Source organism: Benincasa hispida, chromosome 1, assembly GCF_027475165.1.
Source record: "Benincasa hispida cultivar pf3 chromosome 1, pf3_genome.v1.1, whole genome shotgun sequence".
Taxonomy (NCBI): Eukaryota; Viridiplantae; Streptophyta; class Magnoliopsida; order Cucurbitales; family Cucurbitaceae; genus Benincasa; species Benincasa hispida.
Window position 1 is genome coordinate 39,507,696 of NC_143478.1, and position 19,036 is coordinate 39,526,731.

The 19,036-nt window shown below is 33.6% G+C and overlaps 1 protein-coding gene across 1 annotated transcript; it reads left to right on the forward strand.

Moving 5' to 3' along the window:
* The first annotated feature begins 6,376 nt into the window (after window positions 1-6,376).
* Window positions 6,377-11,888, forward strand: FUC95A (1,2-alpha-L-fucosidase). Its single transcript, XM_039021305.2, has 10 exons — window positions 6,377-6,928; window positions 7,581-7,726; window positions 8,166-9,031; window positions 9,330-9,462; window positions 9,814-9,972; window positions 10,172-10,396; window positions 10,492-10,593; window positions 10,670-10,805; window positions 11,040-11,235; window positions 11,412-11,888. The coding sequence occupies exons 1-10, from the start codon at window positions 6,664-6,666 to the stop codon at window positions 11,719-11,721; spliced, it is 2,538 nt and encodes an 845-aa protein (XP_038877233.2). The 5' UTR covers window positions 6,377-6,663; the 3' UTR covers window positions 11,722-11,888.
* Window positions 11,889-19,036: the final 7,148 nt, after the last annotated feature.

Below are 19,036 nucleotides of genomic sequence, written 5' to 3' on the forward strand. Positions count from 1 at the left end.
TTATTGGGTTTTTGTATTTAAAAAAAGAACTAACTAATGTACACTGCTAATCATTGAACAAAATTCTCAGTACTTACAAAACTCGATGAATTCTAAGTTTCGTTTTCTTTTTTTTTAGTAGTTAGGATATTATGCCTCACGTCTAGGATTCAGAATTTGAATTTGACAATTGATGGTCTCGATATTTTTTTGTATCTCTTATGACCTAGCAATGTCATCCTTACTTATCCTCACTCACATGCTTCTAAAGAAAATTCTCAAAAGGTTACTCGACATAAAATTACTCTAAACTAAGCATGCTTAACTTTGAAGTTCTTATCATTGAGCTATCTAAAAGAAATGTGTACCTTTGAGGCAGGTAGTGACTTTCAATTCTTTAATCATTTCTTAACCATACTTTCATATCATTGGGATCTCTCTCATTTGAATTTGATCTCGATTTATTCATGTACTTTCCTAAACTCAGGTGTTACAAAGGGAATTTAAATTACAGATTCGTGATCACTAACACATCTATATGCAGTTAATCCATATTCACTTTTGACTTTATTTCATTTTTATTTGAAAAGTTCTATTAATTTCGTTCTTGATACTACATGTTCTATGATTATGATTTATTAAACACATAATAAAATATTTTATAAAAAAAAAACTTTTCAAATCTAGCTTATTAGAAGGTAAAAATTGTCATAGTTATCTAAATTAAAAAAAAATGATACAACTATACATTTCAAAGTTAGAGGGTACGAATTGATATTTGTTTTATCCAAAACAGATGGTTTATGTAACAACCCGACCCCCTAGGACTTAAGTTAGGTCGTTACTAAATGCATGCATGTATGGAACTTAAAACGACACTCTTTTATGATGAAATAAATGCTAAATAAATAAGGTAAGTGCAAAAGGCTTTCATTAAATTCAAATATTAAAACCAACAATAGGGTACTCATAAATCATAAATGATAATAAATAAGTCTAAAAACGATTCTTAATAGTAAGTTTCAAACATCAAAACTGAAAGTTAAGAAAAACATGAAAAGAAATCTAAATCTCATGAGGGGAAGCATAAAACTAGTCCCAGTGGCTCGATCACGAATTCCGCTTGTCCATCGTCGGTGCATCTCTACTCTTACCTGAAACAACAACATGAGAAAGAATGAGTATAAAATACTCAGTAAGTAACTCCACTACTAGAGTCAGGTTAGACATTTATGTTCTCTAGATGTCTACCGCTGGTGGAACATATAAACTGTCCTAGTCCTCATGGGACACATACATACATGAAAAACTGAGTTCTATGCTACTGTAGCTAAATATACCTACTACCTCTGGTGAATCCCGAAGGAAACACAATTTGATGAATCCCGAAGGAAACACAAACTGGTGAATCCCGAAGGAAACACAATATCTGGTGAATCCCGAAGGAAACACAAACTGGTGAATCTCGAAGGAAACACAAACTGGTGAATCCCGAAGGAAACACAATATCTGGTGAATCCCGAAGGAAACACAAACTGGTGAATCCCAAAGGAAACACAAATTGGTGAATCCCGAAGGAAACACAATATCTGGTGAATCCCAAAGGAACACAAACTGGTGAATCCCAAAGGAAATACAAACTGGTAAATCCTAAAGCAAACACAATATCTGGTGAATCCCGAAGGAAACACAAACTGGTGGGCATTCTAACTAATCATTAAAATCACTATCATAATCTCGACATCACAATTTCAACATGATTCTATAACATACATATACATCTCATCATCATGATTCTACAATATACATTTAAATTTCTTCATCATAGCTTTACAACATATGTATGCATCTCATCCTCCTCAGATTCAGCAGGATCTCCAATAAAAATAATATACTCAAATCATACTAGTATTCAAACATCTCTATACGCAACTAGCCTTTTAAACTCTCATATCAGCAAGAAATACATAAACATCAAACTATCAATACATCCTCAGTAAATCATATTTGTCAATTCTTGACTCCAGTCATTTCAAACCTCAGTCAATGAAGGCAAACATAAATATCATGTTAACTAATAATCCTCAATAAATCATAATTATCATTGTCGGGCATTAGGGCAGTTCCAGTAGTAAGATTACTTATCTCAACTTGGTAAAAAAAACACAAAACAAAATCTTCTTTGAACTTTTTTAGCACACTTGAATCAACCTAAAGTTGTGGCTTGGTCCAAGACAAATTCCAATACTCGACTTAATTAGCCAATCTGATCATGAATTAAATCCAAAATCAATAACTTAATTTTTCCACTATTACTCTCAATCCAAAAGAATAACCATCCAACAACTTACAAAACTTACCGATCTTCACCAATTTTCTGCAAAACAAAATGGTATCTAGCTTGATGGTCAATGCCTAAAAACTTCCAAATCTTGAATCTAAGTTTCAAACTAAAGAGAGGTTACTAATTTAACCCAAAATCAAAGGGGTGAACTTCATCTCCCAAATTATAAGGAAAAATAAGTCTTACCCAAGGTTTTCCTCAAAATTTCCAGCAAAGATCGGGGCAATGGCGGCCGACAGCGTGTCAACTTGTGGTGCCATAGATAGGCAGCGTGTGTTGTTGTCGGACGACATAAATTGTTTAGGCTAGCAGCTGGTAGTGAGGGTCTTGAGGAGGGTTTGCGAGAGTGGGAGAGAAAGGGAATTTCTAGTTTACAGATTTTATTCAGTAGCGATTACGAACAAACTAGAGCTTCAAACAACGATCCAACTGTTCAAAATGAAACTTTATATGTCTCGAACAGACTGACCAAATTTGAGCACGATTCAACAGTTCAAACTTTGGCAATCAACAATTTTGTGGAAGTTGTCGTTAAAAAACCGAATTGCTTTTTCTCCAATTTTTGACCTCTTTTCACTCTCATTTAATTTCGAAAAAATCTCAATTCTTTTATTTTTTCCAAATTTTGAAAAGATAAATAAAATATTTTATCACAATATCTCCAAAATCTCCAAAAGTTCTATTAAATTGGCAAAAGATCCATCAATTTGATACAAATTAAATTCTTCCAAATATTTAAATCAATTTAAATCACATGAAATTAATTATCTTTTTTAATATTTTTTTTAAGTTGGCCCTAAAATCCAAAATCAAAGAGAAGCAAAATTCAATATTTGCAAGAAAATCACTTCGAATATCTAATCAATTAAATTCAATTTAACCAATAAAAGTTTTTTAATTATTTCAATTTAACCCCAATTTTCCAAGTGAAAGAGAAATTTTAAACTCAATAATTTTAGATAATTAACTTAAATTTTCCTGAAATTTGAGATGTTACAATTTACTTCCTAGAAATAATCAAATAACACATAATTTTAACCATGATATTAATTTTTCATTGACATGTTGCCTATATTTCCATTGTTATTTCTACATTTTTATGAATTTGACATCGACACGTGGGGTAAATGAATATAACATTATTCTATAAAACAGTTCATAAAACATTAAGGAAAACACTATAAAATGTTATTAAGGCTAATATAATATAAATAATAAAAAATTTACACTTTTATTAATTTAGATTTTTATTATTTTTCAAAGAAACTTTCTATCACACATTCCCTCGGGCATAAAATATTCTGTTTGATATTTTCAAAATTTTTAATAAAGTGAAATATCTTTTCTGGCTGCAATAAGGTCAAAGATCTTAATAAATACGCTACGATGGATCTAAATAATAATGTTAGGTAATTAAATGGAACAACTTTTTTGTGTATTAAACTTCTAGCTGTATTCAAGAAAAGAAAGAAAAAGAATTCTAGGTGTATGGTTGAATAGATTTGAAAGGTAAGTGGTCAGAATTAATGTGCATGGGCTGCATCTCTTTTCTTCTCTATACTTTCTAACTACACAATTATTACTCTTCCATAATATATGTCATATTGATATTCAATTGCCAAAAAGTTAAACACATAAATAATCGATGGCTAAAAAGAAAGATCAACCTCATAACTTGAGGTTAAGATATAATTAACATGGTAGGGTGAACATCGATCGATCGGAGTCGATTTTTTACCAAATTACCATCGAATCGACTATGGTCAGGTTAGTAAATATTTCAATCTACCTTAATCGTGAAGGAGTAAAAGTCGGTTGGTTTGTTTGGTCGATTTTATTCTTTAATTTTTTTTAATTTTCCAAACTGACACCGACCGACTTCGGTTCGATTGATTTTTCTGTCTATCATGTTCACCCCTACAAAACACTACATAAAACAAGCCAACGACAAAGACAAAAAAGAACTAAATATATATATAAAGTACAACAACTCGACGGAAAATGTTTCAAGGAAAAGAATCTTTTGCGTCTCCACAAGAGAAGCATGAGACCACTTAGAACAACATATCAGATCAAACATACAAACTAATTACTTAAAAAGTATGCAACGTAGGGCCATGGACATGAATATTACGCTCAAGTCAAATATGGTAAATAACAATATACTAAGCAAGTGCTCTCCAAACCGTTTAATCTTAAATATTTAAACACGATTCTTAATTAGCGAATTCAATTTAGACTATTTGTTAATGATCTATATCTATTTTTACTTGATTTCGTTGAAAATTAGGTCAAAATCATCTAAATACAACTATTTAGTAGAATTAATGAACAACCTTAACTATCACTAAAGTAGCAAGATTGACCACATAATTCTTTCTAAATATGGGTAAACAAATAGAGGAAAATGAACAAGTAAAAATACAATCAAATTTAATGACAGTCATTACTATCTATTTCATTCTTGCATTTCTCTCTAATTTACATTAAACTTTGCCTGATGTGAAAGTTGTGTATTAATGGTTTTAAACAAAGTTATAACTGTGAGTTTAACTAAATTGATTCACTTATGTAAACTAGTTCACAACATGTCGATGCACGTGATATTTAGTCTAAGTCATTTATACATGAGATATATTACTTCGACCTAAATAGGTGTAATGTTTAAATTAATACATCTCCGAATTTTTTTTTTTTTTTGACAATTGTGAGGAGAGAGAATTGAACATTTAACTTCAAGATTGACAATACAAATACTATGTCATTTGAACCATACTTACTTGATTGTATCCCAAATTTAATAATATAAACCGATACATCTCACTATTATTTTAATACTCATGACACAACACATTATAAAAGGACATTAGAAACTATAATAACTTAAGAAGTAAATTAAAATTTACAATATGGTAAGCATTAAAATAATCATTTAAGTGGTGGATAACACATAAACAAATAACAAATTAATAATATGAATAAACCATATGAAGTTTATTTTCAATTTGTTTCTTCTTTTAAGCGGTAATCTTAAAATAGATAATACAATCCATTTTCTAATAACTAACTAACCACAAAACATAATTTACTGACAAAGATTAAAATATCTAGAAGTCTATTATATATATATATAGCAATGGTTATTATGCTATATATTAACTATATTTAGCTGTATTAAATTATTAATTCGTCTTATCATATTTATTAGGTTAATTAATATAGGACTCGAGGGGGCATGCCCTCATGCCTTCTAGATTTGTTAGTTGAAATAAGATTTTTTTAGTTCACAATGACACATGAGTATATCTCTAATCTTGATTCTTTCAAAATATTTCTGATTTTTCTTGTAATTATTAATTTTGCCCCACATTAACATGTTTCTCACTAAATAATTGATACTATGTTGTGCATTTGTTTATAGTCTATAAAATTTCCAATTTTTTCATTTATACATGATTCTTATAATAACTTTTATGGGTTTGACAAGTATTAATATAATAATAATAATGTCAAAATAAATATATCTCAAATGATATATAAGTGTGTTAGTAATCACGAGGTCAATTGTTTGAATCCTCTTATTGTGATTATACTATATATATATATAATAACAATAAATTTTTATGGTTGAAGTCACATTAATGGTATAGTTTCTTAGTTTTATGGGTGAACTTAATCCACAACAATTAGATTCCTTTCAACCTCCTTCTCCAATGACGCAATCCAACCCATGACGATTAACAAATATCACAAACTTATAAGTCTATGTAACGGTCTCACTAATGTTTAAATAAAAAAAAAATATCAGTTTAACTTAAATTCATCGAACTACGTAATTATTGGCACATAAGGATATAAAAAACATGATTAGAGACCAACAAATTTAGTATTGAAAATTTGGGACCAAGAAGATAATTTGTCAAAAATTAAAGAGATTAAAACGAAAATTAGGGGCAATAAGCCTTTAAACCGGACATTGAAAGACCACCAACTAAACAGCACATGAAGTGTTGGGAAAATAAAAGGAAAAAAGAAAAGCACCGTCTTTCCTTTGCGAGATGCTTTCTATTGATACTATATAATAAGAAGCAAAGATAAACGATCTGAAATCATCCTGGATTTTCTCGTGAGCACTCTGCCACTAGTCCTAGTTACGCGTGCCCTGTAGCTTTTGGCCTCTATGCAGCTGTTTACACGATAAAAATGGCGTTGTACAACAGTAGAAAGCCCCACTTTCTTTGATTTCAGACCACATCGACCCACATTCAACTACCCTTCTTCTTTCCCTTCCCCATTCGCCATTTCCCACTTCCATTCGCCATTTCCCACTTCCATTCTTCATGTTGCTTCCAAACTTGAAGACCCATCTCCGTGAAAATGGATTTCTTCTTGCTCTGCTTCTTCTTCCTCTCTGTTTCCCTTTTTCCATGGCGGAGAAGGACATTTGGAGGCCGAGTTTAGTGGGAATGGCGGAGTCCTCCGACCCTTTGAAGCTCACGTTTAATGGCCCTGCCAAGCACTGGACTGATGCGATTCCTATTGGGAATGGGCGGCTTGGAGCCATGGTTTGGGGTGGTGTCGACACTGAGATTCTTCAGCTCAATGGTTTGTCCCCTTTTAACTCTTGAGGTCTTTTTCGTTTTGTTTGAGCTATTTTGGAAGAAACAGAGATGTATTTGGATGCAGTATGCAGTTTGATTACTGAGAAGTCAGATGGGTGTGTTTGTGTGTAAGATGTTACAACATTTATCTGAGTTTCTGTCTCTCTCTTTCGTTCTTTATAATTTTTGCCATTACTAATTTGAGAATATTACATTTGATTGGGAAACCCATTCCCATTGTGTTGAATTTTTGTGATTGATGTTAATTTTTTTATTTAACTACTACAATTTGTCAACTAGCTATGTAGTTGGGAGTATAATATTAACTCATTGTCTAGATTTTCCTTCCTTCATTGTTGGTAGTCTTTAGACGGTTGGTTCAACCAGATTTGTTTGAATTATAGGCTGTGTTTTGAATGGCTGTGAAGTATATACAAAAGATATAAAATATACAGACTACAGACGTGTATGTTTCTGTTCTGGCTGGATGGATCTGGTATCATTTGAACCTTTTTTTTTTTTTTTTTGGGAGTGGGTGGGGGGGATGGATTTGGGTATCCTACTGAACTTTACTGCTTTCATGCAAACCTAGTAAGTGATTGTTACAGTTCAAAGTTTCAACTATGCACTCTGAAGGCTAATAAAAATTCATGCAGAGGACACACTTTGGACTGGAACTCCTGCGGACTATACAAATCCAGATGCTCCTGAGGCTCTAAGGGAGGTTAGAAAGCTTGTTGATGATGGAAAATATGCTGAAGCTACTGAAGCCGCAGTTAAGCTGTCAGGAAAGCCGTCTGATGTAATGCTTCTCAACCCCTCATAATAAGATTTCCTAGTGCACAATTTGTTCCTTAAATGAATTTAATTCCTTGTTAAAGAAGCTCTTAATGAATCATTCGTTGTAGTTCTTTGCAACCTTTTTGTTCCCAGTCTCTGCTAGGCCAATCTCCCTTCACATGTATGCGCTTCATGCTGTCTTAAACCACTATTCAGAGCTTATAAGTAACTGGTCATCAAATGCCTCGTGCTTGTTGAATAGGTTCAACTTATCCCTTACTAGGAAGGGATGCCTATTTTAGCATTTCAAAAATAAATTTTTCTTTCCCCAAAATTCTCATTTACTGTTTCTTCTCTTTTGGAGTTTTAGTTGCTTATCATACTGAAGACTTCATAGAGCATTAAAGCTGAAGCAGTTTGTATGAGTATTATGTTATACTGACAATTTTGGGATCATGCAGGTTTATCAACTTCTGGGTGACATTAAGCTAGAGTTTGATGTTTCCCATCAGTCATATACTCCACAGACTTATCATCGGGAATTAGACTTAAATACAGCCACAGCAAGGGTGAAGTACTCTGTCGGTGATGTAGAATTTACAAGGGAACATTTTGCGTCTAACCCGGATCAAGTAATTGTAACCAAGATCGCTGCAAGCAAACCAGGATCTTTGTCATTCATTGTGTCCATTGATAGCAAGTTACATCACAGCTCACATGTAGTAGATGGTCAAAGTCTAATCGTACTACATGGAAGCTGTCGTGGTGTGAGGATTCCTCCAAAAATGGATTTAGATGACAATCCCAAAGGCATTCAATATTATGCCGTTCTTAGTTTACAGGTTAGTGATGGCAGTGGAGTAGTACACGATTTAGATGAAAAGAAGTTGAAGGTTAATGGCTCAGATTGGGCTGTCTTGCGTCTGGTGGCTTCGTCATCTTTTGAAGGGCCATTTACAGAGCCTTCATTGTCTAGGAAGGATCCTTCTTCTGAGTCACTTGCTACAATGAAAAAGATAAAAAATTTGTCTTATTCCGATCTTTATGCACGACATTTGAATGATTATCAGAGTCTTTTTAACCGCGTTTCATTGCATCTTTCAAAGAGCTCTAAGAACGGATCTTCTTCAACTAATTCTGGAGGAAAGGAAGTTAGAGTAGCTTCTACTGCAGAGAGGGTAAAATCTTTTCGGACTGATGAAGACCCATCTTTGGTAGAGCTGCTATTTCAATATAGTCGGTATCTACTTATCGCTTGTTCACGGCCTGGAACTCAGGTGGCAAACCTTCAGGGTATATGGAACAAGAACGTCGAACCAGCATGGGAGTAAGTTTCTAGTCTTATTCTTATTATTTTAATGTTATGTTGCTTTATATTTTCATCTAATGCATTTTAGAAGTTAGAGTTTAATAAAAATGTGGAAGAAAGTGAACTGAGCGAACCATAACTGTATCTCTCTCTATCTACCTTTCTCCTGATCCCTTCAGTTTGGAATGTTGCATAACAAGATGAAGTTCAATACCAACTGTTAATGACAAAATGTGGTAGCCTATTTTTCTCATAGACATTTTTCTTTGATTCATCTCCTTAGATGCTTATCTAGTTTCCCTTTTATTTTCTTCAGTGGTGCTCCGCACTTGAACATTAATCTTCAAATGAACTATTGGCCATCCCTTCCGTGCAACCTTAAAGAGTGCCAGGAACCATTGTTTGATTTCACATCCTTCTTGTCTATCAATGGGCGTAAAACTGCAAAAGTAAGCTTCTGTACCTTTGATACTTATTTGTTCTGTGCTGTACATAATTGTTTTAACAATCCAATTTTAGTTCTCTTTAGTGATATTAGAAAGAGATCAATAATCAAAATACATGGTTTTGTTTGAGATGAAATGCTGAAGAACAATTAGTTAACGTGTCCAAGAATATGTGATTTTCGGCTCTAGCTATTTTTAGTTCTACCATTTTAATTTTGGTTAACATATATTGTGTACTGAAGATCAATAGCCTAAATCTGTCGTTTTTGGGGCTTGCCCTATGGTTTCCATTATAGGGAAAACATTCTTTACCTTGTCTGTGTCATTGTCCTCACCTGTTTTTGAATTTTATAGGTGAACTATGAAGCAAACGGTTGGGTGGCTCATCAAGTATCGGACATCTGGGCGAAAAGTTCTCCGGATCGAGGACAGGCTGTTTGGGCTTTATGGCCAATGGGTGGAGCATGGCTTTGTACCCACCTGTGGGAGCATTACACTTACACAATGGACAAAGTAAGTTCCTGCGTGCAATTGTATGGCTGTCTTTGTTCAGTGCTTAGTTTGAGCAGATGTTTTGTGGTACTGAAGTTGAGTATAGAACAGTGTTACTTCTAGAGAAAAATAAGTTACCTTCGTACTGCAATTCAGTAAACTCACCTTTAATAAATGGAAATTTCTGTTCATTATCTTATATAATTCAATCCACCTTCAGAATTTTTTAAAAAACAAGGCATATCCTCTGATGGAAGGATGCGCATCATTTCTGTTGGATTGGTTAATTAATGGCAAGGACGGATATTTGGAAACAAACCCATCAACATCCCCAGAGCACATGTTCATAGCTCCTGATGGTAAACCTGCTAGTGTGAGTTATTCAACAACAATGGATATTGCTATCATAAAGGAGGTTTTCTCATCCATCATATCTGCTGCAGAGGTGAAGCTTTTTTGCCATGCTCGTAAAATGGAACTTTTTTACTTCATCTGCTCGATGTATTTGTTTATGTTTTCCAAAGTTTACATGTTTAATAGATTCTGGGAAAAAGCAAGGATACTTTTATCGACAAGGTCCGAAGGGCTCAAGCTAGGCTATTACCTTATAAGATAGCTAAAGATGGTTCTCTTATGGAATGGGTATGTAAGTATCTCATCTCTTAACCAGGAGCATTGAATTATCTAGACCGCCCTAACTCAACATTTCTTGTATTAGGCTCTTGACTTCGAGGACCGAGAAGTGCATCATCGACATGTATCGCACCTGTTTGGGCTGTATCCAGGGCACACCATAACTGTTGAGAAAACTCCCAACATTTCGGAAGCTGCAAACAATACTCTTCATAAAAGAGGTTTCTAATCGTCAACCAAATTCTTGGGATTTCGTTCTACATTAGGCTTTATTAGACATAGCCACATAGGGATGAATCTTATTTAGAATCTGTTATATTTCTGACTAGCAACCAGTACTTTTTTTTATGTAATTATTTTGGTTTGTCTGTTAATAATTTGAAAGGATATAAGATAAACTTCATTTGACCACTGTGCTAAACAACAGTGCTTATAGACTTTCTCATGTGAAACAGGAGAGGAAGGTCCAGGATGGTCGACGGCATGGAAAATCGCTCTATGGGCTCGTCTTCAGAACAGCGAGCACGCATACCGGATGGTCAATCATTTGTTTGATCTCGTGGATCCAGATCATGAAAGTGATTATGAAGGGGGCCTATACAGCAATTTGTTCACTGCCCACCCCCCTTTCCAAATAGATGCCAACTTTGGGTAAGCTACATGGTTTACACATAGTGTATTCACTTTTTTTTTGTGCATGGAGGTTGCCAATGAAGTACATTTGTAAGCCAAATGAAACAATAGTACTCTTTCTCTGGAAAATCTACAAGCAATCTAATCATATAGTTTTTTATGCTTCTTTTCTTGGGTGCTGCTGGCCTATCCAGATTCTCAGCTGCAATTGCTGAAATGCTCGTCCAGAGCACCGTTAAGGATCTGTACTTGCTTCCTGCTCTTCCCCGCGATGTCTGGCCGTACGGTTGCGTTAAAGGATTGAAGGCGCGGGGTGGCTTGACAGTAAACATGTGCTGGACAGGAGGGGATCTTGATGAGGTCGGTCTTTGGTCGTCAGAACAAATTTCCCTTACAACATTACACTACAGAGGGACTACAGTAGCAGCAAATTTATCATCTGGCAAAGTCTATACTTTCAATAGGCTGTTGAAATGTGTTAGAACATACTCTCAACCAAAATGATCTTCTACCTCACAACAACAGCAATTGATTTTAAAATCTGTGAAGATGTTCTTTGATTCTTTCAGAATATGAAAGATTTCAGAATCTGAACAAGAAACTTCTTCCCACCATCTGAAAGTCCACAATTTCGTTTTGTTATACAATGATTGTTGATCAACTATTCATTATCACATTATCACATTTTTTTTTGGGGAGGGGGGGGGGGGGGGGGGGGGGGGTGGGGGTGGGGGAGTGGAATTTATTGTATTCACACATAATAGTAGTGAATAATACTATGTTCTTAGGAATGCTTTTGATAATTTTACTATTTATTATAAAGAAATGAAGAATCTTGCCAATGTTAGTTCTTTATATAAAAGTACTTTGTATATTTCTGTATTCTGTATAACTACTCAAAAGATAGATATGTAAAATCTGTAAAATCTTCAATAATCCACTAAAATACGCCTACAAATACGTAACGACCCGACAATCCTTATAACTATTAACACTTTATTTCTTTAATATCCGTAAATATTTTGATCAGTTTGAAGAAGTTATAAGAGTAAGTTATTATTGTCACTTATACTTAAAAAAAGAAAGAAAAAAATAAATAAATAAAAAGTTGCAATAATTGACATATACTATCTTACTTGTGATTAAAAGTTAAATTTTTGTACCACTCTTTGTTGTACTAAAAGAAAAGTACTCTCGAGTTTCAAAATTAATGAAATTTGGCCTTTCTTGATGTTGTGAAATTATTACTTTAATCATTTTTTTTCCTTTTAACTTCTTTTTTCTCTCTTTTCTAGCCTTTTTTTTTCATATTTTTTTTCTCATTTTTTCTGCATTTTCCCCTTTTTTTTCATTTCTTCTTCCATTTTTTTCCTTCTTCTAACTCTTTTTTTTTTTTTTTCTTCTTCCAAGCTTTTACTCCCACCGCCGATCCATTTCACTGGAATTTCTGCATTCACCCTCTTTTCCTGTGATTTCTTCTATTTATGTCATTGCTTTCTTCCTCTTCTTAAATCAAAGATGTAAGTTGGAGCGTGAATCAAGATGTGAGGGAGACTAAGAAACAAAAAGAAGAAGGGACATCAGGACCAAGAAGCGATAGGAAGAATTCAAATGAAGGAAAAAATCAAGGAAAAAAATTGCAATGTTTGATAAGGAACAAGAGGAAGAAGCGAGAGGAAGAAATAGGGAGCGAGAGGAAGAAACGAGAATTCATTTGAACATCAGGCCCTTGCATGCAGTTTCAGGACAAGATGATAGTTTCATACGTGATTGATGTAAGCAAAAAACCACTTTTCGAGCAAATTTGAATCTTTAACCAAATTTCATTTGGGTCTTCCCTACAAAAAAACCCGCACTAAAAAGGGTATGTTATACTTTGAGTCATAATAGATAAAAGAAGTTTCCATTTGTGAATTTGAATCATCAATCTTGAGGTTTGAGGTTCGATCCTCTACTCCACATAATGTAAAAGAAAAAAATAATTTTTATTTTGTTTAACAACATATATATTTATTTCTAAAAAGAGTAATTATTTTAGATGATAAAATTGCTAAAAATATTTTAAAATATAATAGATGTCTATCAATGTCTACTACATTTTGTAATATTTATAAATAAGTTACTCATTTTTCTATATTTTAAAACAAGAAAAAAAAAAACATATAGATTTTAACTTTTATTTTGCTTCTTTTTAAAAAACTTTTATTTTGCTTTTAATAACTTGATAGGCATGGTTGATTGTATGTGCAGTAAAGTATTAAGATGAACTCTTATTCAAGTTAGTATGTTAGAGATGAAGGACCTGAATGCTTTTAACAGCGTTTAGATGTTTAGAAACCAGATTAATTATTTTTTTAAAAAAATCCAAAGACAGAAATTAGTATTTCAAAACGAAGGAAGCTATGAAGGTCCTGAGTGAAAACATGGAGATCAGTCCCAATTTTAATTTTACGCAGAATATCAATTACATGCTAATTGAACAAGAAAAGAGAGAATTAGGGTTTCTAGAAAACTCTTACCTTTGAAGAACATTTTCTTGAACAAATCCAAATGGCCACTACCAAAAGTGTTTCCTCTGTATTTTCTAAGATGAGAATCTAAGAAATTGCATGGGCTCTTGAAATTTTGGAAGACAGGGAGATTGGGAGGAATTGATAAAAGAGAAAAACTAAAAAACAATTTCTTGCAGAGTTCTTTTTCAGAGAAAATTTCTTCTATTTAAACTCAACCAACCTCTATGCACTCTTTAAACTCAACCAACCTCTATGCACTCTCACCCATACATGCACTAGGTACAGAGAAAAATGGGGAGTTACAACTCCCTCCCCAAAACATTTTAAAAAAATAAATTAAAATAATTTATTTTAATAAACTATTTAATATATATTTATATGATAATCACTTTTATATTAAACTATATTTATATCAAATATAACATATAACCTATAGTTTAATATTGTATCAAATACAATATAACCTATAGTTTTAAATTCTTTCATTAATAGTATTTAATATAAATCCCATTTATATTAAATTCAATTATATGAATCCAATTCATATAATTAATATTTGAATCATATTCAAATATTTATTTCCTCTCAAATAAAATTTATATTATAATGTATCAAATACATTATATTAATTATATCATACATAATTAAATTGAATTAATTATATACATATAATTAATTCCCTCATTTAATTTGAATAATTCAAATTAATCCAAAATTGATTCTCATTAAACCCCGTTGAGCTATAGAGGGGACCTTTATGGACTTGTGGATTAAAGCTCCAATGATACTTGAATAATTAATTAAACTCCCCTTTAATCAATTTATTCAACATCCATTAACTGTCGGGTACTCCACTAAAGACCGAAAACTGCACTCTTCGTATTACAGATATATTTATGCGTCGATTGGATATAACCAATCAAAAGTACAATGACCCTTCACAAATTGCTCATAAGTACAACTAGGCCAAAATTATCGATTTGCCCATGTAGTTACATCTAACTTTTTAAGTACTATTGATCTCTCTAATGAACAATAAGTCATAGTCCAACTATGACAAACCCTTCTCGGGCTAGGAGAGGTGTGACGTCACATTGTTCAAGCCTTGGAATCGCCCTTAAGGGAGCAATTTATCTACTTTCTCCGACGTCGAGGAATGAGTGAATTTTGTCTTGTATAGCTGTGTTATCAGCTCCCTAATCAAACGAATCCCCAAAATGGTAGGCTTATTGAGTCAACGATCTGACCAATCTCACCCATACAAATCAAAGAACCACCTTCATAAGCAGGAGTTCATAATTCATTCAAGATTCAGGTCATGTCACCTATGGTCATCCTGGTGAAATATAAGTCTCAATTATGAATGGCGCTATGTAATGAGGCTAGTCATTTTGTGGTCCGGTCTTATACAACCTCCTTTATATAGAATATCCTCGCTCACATGTTACCACATGAATGATCAGGATTAAATCATTTGTAGCACTTTACAACAATTGTAACATCTACAAAGCAGGTCGTACTCAGAGTGTCACCAAGATAAGGTATCCAACCTTACCCATCTACTACAAACCATTTAGGTTATCACTTAAACATGATCCACCAGTATGTCTTTACATACATGTTTAAGCTACAGATGATAACCTTGGATGTTAGTTTATTGGTTTACGAGTTTAATGCTACTAAATGTCAAATAAAACATCTCATATTTTATTAAATAAATAAAATTACAAACTACAGGACTCTATGAGATTTAGGGCATTAACCCCAACAATCTTCCACTTGTCCTAAAGCTAGTGGGGTGTACAATATACAAGTCATACTAATATACAAGTACACAAAACAATAAAGTAGGGCATAAAACACGCCTAGTACAAAATCTCCCACTTGTCCTAGACTAAATGTGGCCTGTATCGTAGACCCATACTCTGCAGGTGACTCTCAAACAACTTAGCCGTGAGGGCCTTTGTAAATAGATCGGCAACGTTGTGCTCCGAAGCTATCCGTGTGACGATCACGTCCCTTCGATGCACAATCTCTCAAATGAGATGATACTTTCGTTCTATATGCTTCCCGCGCTTGTGACTCCGAGGCTCTCGGGAATTAGCCATAGCACTGCTATTATCACAATAAAGGATGATAGGTTTTGACTAGGGATGTTCAAAAAATCCGATGACCCGAAAAAACCAATCAACCCAACCTAACCCGCGCAGTTTGGGTTGGGTTAGGTTAGGTTTAAATAAATAAAAATTTTATGGGTTGAGTTGATTCAAAGGTTCACCTAATATAACCCAAACCAACCCGAACCAGCCCGAACTTATTATTACCTTTAAAATATTTTTTTTATTACTTATAACACAATTATTTTTATATATATTGATTTTAATTTTATTTAATTTCAATATTTTTTTAATAATCTATTCTTCAACAACTCTTAAAAGTAGTTTTTTTGCATTTTAGAAAGAAAATTTTCACTAAATTGAGTTGTTAATCTTAATTCAATATATGAAAATAATTAAATAAGTTTTTTTACATATTTACATTGTGCTTCTTTTTAGAACAAAATTTTAAACAAATGACTCGATTAACTCGAACCAACCCAACCCAAATATTTCATGGTTGGGTTGGGTTAGTTTTATTTTTTAATAAGGGTTATTTGGGTTGAAGAAATTTATAACCTGAACAATTGGGTTGGGTTCAAAAAGTCTTTCAACCCAACCCAATCCAACCCATGAACACCCCTAGTTTTGACATGTCTGGAACCACTTCTAGATCAATAAAAAATTTTCTAAGCCACACAACTTCTTTAGCATCTTCACAAGCCGCTACGTACTCAGCCTCTATGGTGGAGTCAGTAATGCACCACTGGTTGGTGCTCCGCGAGACTATTGTTCCTTTGTTAAGAGTGAACACTGTTTCTGATGTGGATTTCTTAGAATCCCTATCAGTTTGAAAATTAGAGTTTGTATATCCTGTAAGGATCAAATCCTTAAAACCATAGACGAGCATGTAGTCCCTCGTTCTCTGTAGATACTTGAGGATATTCTTAACGGCGGTCCAGCGATCAAATCCTAGATTAGACTGATATTTACTGATTATCCCCATTGCAGAGCAGATGTCAGGTTTAGTACATAACATCGCATATATCAAGCTGCCAATATTCAATGCATAGGAGATCCGTCTCGTTTCCTCAACCTCTTGAGGTGTCTTAGGACACTGTTCCTTAGACAATATAACTCCATGTCTGAAAGGGAGTAAACCCCTCTTGGTGTTCTGCATCGAGAATTTGACAAGTATTTTTTCAATGTACGACATCTGAGACAGAGCTAAAGTTTTGTTCTTTCGATTTATAAAGATTTGAAGCCCAGAACAAACTGCACCTCTCCCAAATCTTTCATTTGGAATTGGGTTGCTAGCTCCCAAATCTTTCATTTGGAATTGGGTTGCTAGCCAATTCTTAATTTCAGTTAGTAGACCTACATCATTCTCTATGTGTAGGATATCATCTACATACAATACTAGAAAGGCTACTAAACTGTTGATGATTCTCTTATAAACACAAGGCTCATCAACATTTTGATCAAAGTCGTAAGAAGATCGAGAAGCTTGCTTCAATCTATAGATGAACTAATTAAGCTTGCAAATATTTTGCTCTTGACCTTAGGTTATGAATCCCTTAGACTGCTCCAAATAAATGGTCTCCTCAAGATTATTATTCAAAAAGACAATTTTGACATCCATTTGTCAAATCTCATAGTTATAATATGAGGCAATGTACAGGGGGATCCAGATAGACTTCAATATGGCAACAGGTGAGAAAGTCTCCTCATAGTCAACTCCCTCAACTTGGGTATAACCCTTTGCCACAAGTCTAGCTTTGAAGATTTGCACCTTCTTATTAGCATCCCGTTTTCTCTTGTAGATCAATTTGCAACCTATAGGTTTAACACCATCATGTCGATCTACAAGATCCTAAAAAGAACAGAAGTACATAGATTCCAATTCAATATCCATAGCTTTGATCCACTCATCTTTGTCAACATCCTCCATTGTCTTTTTGTAAGATAATAGACCTTCAACATCTCCATCAGCTACCATAGCTAGGATTTCTGTTAAACCCATATAAGGATAGGCATGTTCACAACCCTCCCACTACGTCGAGATTCCCTCAACACTTCAGATGGACATGACCTACTAGATGAACCAACGTCAACAACTCTTGTTGAGGTGTTGGGTTCTTCAATAACTCTTGTTAAAGGTTCAGTAATTTCCTTAAAAAGTTCATTCAACATAATCTTACTGCGTGGCTTATGCTCTCTTATGTGGTCCTCTTATAAAAATGTAACGTTTGTCAACACAAACACTTTATTTTCTTTAGGATCGTAGAAGTATCCATCTCTCGTTCCTTTAGGGTAATCTACAAATAGGCATAATTTTGAATGAGGTTCCAATTTCTTAGGATTTTCCTCAAGCACTTGTGTTGGGCAACCCTAGATCCCGAAATGGCATAAACTAGCTTTACGACCATTTCATAATTCCAAAGGTGTTCTCGTAGCACTCTTGGATGAAACACAGTTCAAAATTAAAGTTGCAGTCTATACTGCATAACCCCAAAACGAGTCCGATAGGAAAGCATAACTCATCATAGACCGAACCATATCCAACAAGGTTCGATTTCTCTTTTCTGATACACCATTCTGTTGAGATGTACCAAGTGCTGAATGTTGAAATACAATTCCTTGTTCTATCAAATAATTCTGGAATTTAAGATCCAAAAACTCTCCACCTCAATCAGATCGAAATTTCTTAATTGTTTTATTTAATACATTTTCAACTTCAGTCTTAAACTCTTTGAACTTTTCAAAAACTTCAAACTTATGTTGCATTAAACAAACATACCCATATCTTGAATAATCATTATAAAAGTGATGAAATATTCAAACCCTCCTCTTACTCTAACATTCATCAGACCATAAAGGTCTAAATGTACAAACTCTAAGGGTTCTTTGGCCCTATGACCTTTTCTAGCAAAAGATCTTTTAGTCATTTTGCCTTTAAGGCATGACTCACACACAGGTAAAGAATTTTCTTCTAACTCACTTAGAAGTCTATTCTTAATCAATCTCTCAATATTATTGAGATTGATGTGTCCTAACCTTAGGTGCCAAAGACAAGCATTTTTTTAAGGAGAAATTTTAAGTCTTTTATTTTGAGTTACCACAGTTTTAAACATTGAAATATACATAATAGTGTTGTTCAATCAAACACTTTATAGAAATGAAGTTCCTCTTTAGTTTAGGAACAACAAA